This window comes from Bos indicus, chromosome 10 (genome assembly GCF_029378745.1).
Source record: "Bos indicus isolate NIAB-ARS_2022 breed Sahiwal x Tharparkar chromosome 10, NIAB-ARS_B.indTharparkar_mat_pri_1.0, whole genome shotgun sequence".
NCBI lineage: Eukaryota > Metazoa > Chordata > Mammalia > Artiodactyla > Bovidae > Bos > Bos indicus.
In genome coordinates this window covers 21,983,010-21,988,741 of record NC_091769.1, presented here as the reverse complement: position 1 = coordinate 21,988,741, position 5,732 = coordinate 21,983,010, and the positions used below count along the sequence as shown (strand labels likewise).

At 40.4% G+C, this 5,732-nt stretch overlaps 1 protein-coding gene across 1 annotated transcript; it reads left to right on the top strand.

The window, feature by feature from the left end:
* Window positions 1–1,098, top strand: LOC109564207 (olfactory receptor 6E1-like). The gene has a single exon (XM_019967751.2). It carries the CDS (start codon window positions 124–126, stop codon window positions 1,096–1,098), a length of 975 nt encoding a protein of 324 aa, XP_019823310.2. The 5' UTR covers window positions 1–123.
* The last annotated feature ends 4,634 nt before the right edge of the window (window positions 1,099–5,732 follow it).

Genomic DNA, 5,732 nt, shown 5'->3' with positions numbered 1-5,732 from the left:
CCGGCCTGACGAGGGAGGGAAAGAGACTTGCAAGTTGAAGAAATAAAGGATTCCTTCAGCTCAAAATCCCTCTTTCCTTTCAGTTCCAAGTGTCCTCAGATCCCCAAAACATCACGACTCTTGATGCTGCACACCGCTGATTGGGCATTCCCAGCAGAGGCCAGAGGAGCCACGGGGAACCACACCACTGTCACCGAGTTCATCCTGCTGGGGCTCTCAGAGGCCTGTGAGCTGCAGATGCTCCTCTTCCTGGGGCTCCTCCTGACCTACCTGCTCACTCTACTGGGGAACCTCCTCATCGTGGTCCTCACCCTCATGGACAGGCGCCTCCACACCCCCATGTACTACTTCCTCCGCAACTTTGCCGTCCTAGAGATCTGGTTCACCTCGGTCATCTTCCCCAAGATGCTGACCAACATCCTGACTGGAAACAGGACCATCTCCCTGGAAGGCTGTTTCCTACAAAGTTTTCTCTATTTCTTCCTGGGCACCACAGAGTTCTTCCTACTGGCAGTGATGTCCTTTGACAGGTATGTGGCCATATGTAACCCCTTGCGTTATGTCACCATCATGAGCAAAAGGGTCTGTGTCCAGTTAGTTCTTTCTTCATGGGTCACAGGATTCTTTATCATCATCATTCCAACTTTCCTCACATTTCAGCAGCCATTCTGTGGTCCCAATATCATTGACCATTTCTTCTGTGACAGCTTTCCACTCCTGGAACTCGTATGTGCAGACACAAGTCTGATCGAGCTTCTGGGTTTCATCCTGGCCAACGTCAGCCTCCTGGGCACTCTGTCTGTGACGGCTACCTGCTATGGCCACATCCTCCACACCATCCTGCGCCTCCCCGCAGCCAAGGAGAGGTGGAAAGCCTTCTCAACCTGTTCCTCCCACATCACTGTTGTCTCTCTTGTCTATGGCAGCTGCATCTTCATGTATGTCCGGTCGGGCAAGGGTGGCCAGGGGGAGGACAGGAACAAGGTGGTGGCCTTGCTCAACACCGTGGTGACCCCAGTGCTCAATCCCTTCATCTACACCCTCAGGAACAAACAGGTGAAGCAGGTGTTTAGGGAGCAGCTGAACAAGCTCTTCTAATAAACCTGTAGATCCACAAGGCTGCATATAAGATCCCCAGTCAAGCTAAGGGAACATCAGGCCTCTGCAACAGATGGAGGCTTTCTCCTCCACAGAAAGCTTGATGACATGTTTCTGGGGCACCAGTCACTGTGCAAGTGAGCATCAACTCATAAGCTCTGTGGCCCCTCAAGGCATTTTTAGAAATTATCAAATCTGAATAGTTCTGTTCATTCCATCAATGTCCTCTTGGCTTCCCAGAAGAATATAAGTTCTTTGATGGCAGGTACTAGCTCTACTGGAGAAGGGCATGGCAACCCACTCCAGTATTACTCCCTGGAGAATCCCATGGACCAAGGAGGCTGGTGGTCTACAGTCCATGGAGTCACAAAGAGTCGGACATGGATGAAGTGACTTAGCATGCTCACACACACGCACTAGCTCTATAATTCACCATAAGCCTCAACAACAATCCATTGTCATAGACCAAACAGTCTGTAAGTACTTTCAGTCTGATTGATCGCTTTGGGTCTGTTTCTCCAGCACCCAAAGAGGAGAGGAGTTCAGTCTTCCGGTAGCCCTGTCCTCATTTCACTCTTACACTCCTGTCACAAAAATACATCAGCAAGAACTCAAAAATAAGAATACTTACTTATTATTTTACATAGAACTTACTTATGCTTCTTTAGTATCAAAACTCTTAGAAATTCCTCATTCCTACTGAGAAAGATGCTTCTACCTACTAGCCGATTACTTCCCTGAGTCCCAGTTTTCTGATCTGTAAAAGAGGATGACAGTATCCACTCCAGAAGATTGTGATGAAATATCTGAGATATTCTATGCAAAGTGCCTCTAGTGACTAGAGGATAATAAATCCTCACTAAATGTTAGTTCCTTTCATCTGTTTTTCACTCACCTTCCCTATTTTCTTTTGATTTTCCACAGTTACTAACAAATGCTTTTTTGTTCAAAATGCCTTAAATGTTTAAAAATGTTACAAAATGTATATTTAAAATGTTATATTAAATCATATATAAAGTTACATACAGTATTTCACTTTGAAATTTGTTACTAAATTGTTTAATATTTGATGAAGTTGGGCTTAAGTCATATTGGTAAATAATCAAAGATTAAATAAAGAAATTAACATATTCTTAACCAAAAATTACTACATGAATATCATGTTCAAGGAAATATTCTATGTCATCTAAGAGATAATAATATATGCCCTTGAAGAATCTGAAGTCTGATAAGGAAGATAGAAAGTACACAAATAGCTATAGTCTAGGGTATAAACTGATTTTTTTTTTAAAGAAAATACCATATGTAGCTCTTCAACAATAAATTTGAAAAACAAGAGGAAATTAATGATTCCCTAGAGAAAGAGAATTTTCAAAAATCAAAAAAAGAAATAGAAAAATTAACTACACAAATTACCACAGAAAGATTTTAAAAGGCATTATATATCTACTATAAACTAAAATACAATGTTGTCAACAACAAAAACAAACAGTTCTACAAATGGCCAATAAGGACATGAAAGATGTGCAACATCACTAATCATTTAGGGAAATGCAAATCAAAATCACAATGAGATACTACTCAACACCCATTAAGATGGCTATTCGGAGAAGGCAATGGGAACCCACTCCAGTGTTCTTGCCTGGAGATTCCCAGGGATGGGGGAGCCTGGTAGGCTGCCATCTATGGGGTCGCACAGAGTCAGACACGACTGAAGCGACTTGGCGGCGGCAGCAGCAGCAGCAAGATGGCTACTATTTTTTTCAATATTTTTATACAGAAAATAGGTAGTGTTGGCAAGAATGTGGAGAAACTAGAACTCTTGTGCACTGGGGTTGGGAATGTCTAATGATGCAGCCACTGTGCAAAGCAGTATGGTAATTCTTAAAAAAAAAGTAAACAGATTTACCATATCATCCAGCAATCTCACTTCTGGATATACAGCCAAAAGAACAGAAAGAGCAACTCAAAGAGATATTTTTATATCCTTGTTCATAGCAGCATTATTCATAATAACCAAAAAGGCAGAAACAACACAAATGTCCACAGATAAATGAATGGATAGCCAAAAGGTGGTATGTACATTCAATGGAATATTATTCGGCCTCAAAAAGGAATAGCATTTCGGGGTTTCTCTGGTGGCTCAATGGTAAAGAATCAATCTGCCAATGCAGAAGATGCAGGTTCAGTCCCTGGTCCAAGAAGATCCCACATGCAGCAGAGCAACTAGGCTCATGCACCACAACCACTGAGCCTGTGCTCTAAAGCCTGGGAACCGCAACTACGGAGCTAGCACACCTCAGCTACTGAAGCCCATGCACCCTGGAGCCTGTGCTCTGCAACAAGAAAAGTTACCGAAATGAGAAGCCTACACATCACAAGAGCGTAGCCCCTGCTTCCTGCAGCTAAAGAAAAGCCCATGCAGCACTGAAGACCCAGCACAGTCAAAATAAATAAATGAATGATTTTTTTAAAAAAGGAATGGAATCCTGATAAATCCTACAACTTGGAGGAAGCTTGAAGACATTACACTAACTGAACTAAGTACAACATAAATGGGAATGTGTTGTATGAGTCCACTTACTTGAAGGATGGTGCTGGTAGTTTAGTCACTAAGTCGTGTCCTACTCTTCCAACCCCATGGACTGTAACCCACCAGGCTCCTCTGTCCATGGAATTTACCAGGCAAGAATACCGGAGTGGGTTGCCATTTCCTTCTCCAGGGGATCTTCCTGACCCAGGGATTGAACCCGTTCTACACTCTAGGCAGATTCTTTATCCCTGAGCCACCAGGAAAGCCATTATATGAGGTATAGAGTAATCAAAATCATGGAGACAGAAAGTAGAATGGTGGTTAACAGGGGCTGAAGGTGGGGGTAGGAATGGAGAGCTATTATTTAATGGATACAGAATTTCAGTTTGGGATGATAAACAAGTTCAGGAGATGGGTAATGGTGGTGACTGCACAACAATGTGAATATACTTGATGCCAACAAACTGTACATTTTAAAGTGGCTAAAATGGGAAAGTTTATATTATTATGTATTTTTCCACAATAAGAAAAGTACAGATTCCAGATCACAAACAAAACTACATTACCTTTGACTCCTCTTTCTCTTATATTCCACAACCAATCTGTTCATTCATTCAAAATATGTATCAAATCCAGCACTACTTACCACCACCACTATCATCTTTCTCCATATCATCTTCCCCTTCCTGGAGGATATCCATCCACTTCTTACCACCCGAATCCTACCCCCAGGGCAGGGTTAGCAAACTCAGGTAAGGGAGAGGTGGACTTACAGACTTGACAGATGAAGCCAACAACACACACCCTTTCTCTTTGAAGATTTTCTGCTTGAAACAGGCCTTATATGGAGGAAGGAACACATTTTAACTTTAAATGAAGTTCACATTTTAACAATTATATCGGATCAGACAATTTGATAATCCCATTCTTTGAACAAATGGTGAATGAAGGACTTCTAAAATTATATGTATACCCAGAAAATTTGCATAACTGTCCTGAATTTCATCAAACGTCAAGGAAGAAATAACTACATGAACAGGTTTAAATGGACATTCAGGAAGGGGGTAGAGAATGCAAATTACAAATAAATGATTATTTTCCATAATACACAAAGATAAACAACTCAATTGATAAATGATCTAAAAAGGATATACATAGATATTTCACAGAGAAACAGACACAAAGAGCCAATAAATAAATGAAAACATGTTCAACCATACTAATAATTAGTACAACTCAAATTAAAATAACAACCCTTTTTATGATAAAGTATTTTTAATTTTCTAAAGTAATAATGATATTATGTTTTTATTTTAAAGAGTAATAGTGTTTTAATTCTGAAATATTTACAGATGAAATGATATAATGTCTTGGATTTATTCCACCATAATATGGAAAGCAGATGGCAGTCTATTGAAATAAGAATAAGAAGCCGTGACTTGGTTTTTGTTGAATCTAGGTGATGACTACATGGAAATTTGTTATACAATTTGTCTATTTTTGTATGTGCTTGAAATTTCCATATTAAAAAATTAACATAAAAAGATAATGGAAAACTTAAGAGGTCATGCGTATATGACCTTGGGGAGTACTTATGACAAAGCAGCAAGAAAAAGTGTGTAAGATGTTGCACATGCAGAATCTGGTAGGGACTGGGTACTGAAGAGATAAAACGTTGGGAGAGAAAAAATTAAACATAAACAAAGGAGATCCCCAGGTATTGAATCCAAGTAATTAAAATGATGTTATCACAGAAATAGGACAGTAAGGCAGAAAAGCTGGCTGAAGAGGAAGTACTAGTTGGCTTTGACACTTCTATTGTGGGCACTGCAAACCTGAGCCATTGCCTGTTGACTGGGAAAAGGAACTCTTCACAACAGTTTCCAATGCCATTGGAATTGTCCAAATATCTGTCTCTCATTCTCATTGTTTAGTTTACAGCAAAGAAAGCTGTCCTGAAATCAGATTGTCATAAAACCGAGAAGAAAATTATTAATATTTATAAGCTTGTCACGACTTGTACAGTTATGTCTCTATATTCAAACCCAGGCTTTCCTGGTGGCTTAAGAATCCACCTGCAGTGAAAGAGACATGGGTTCGA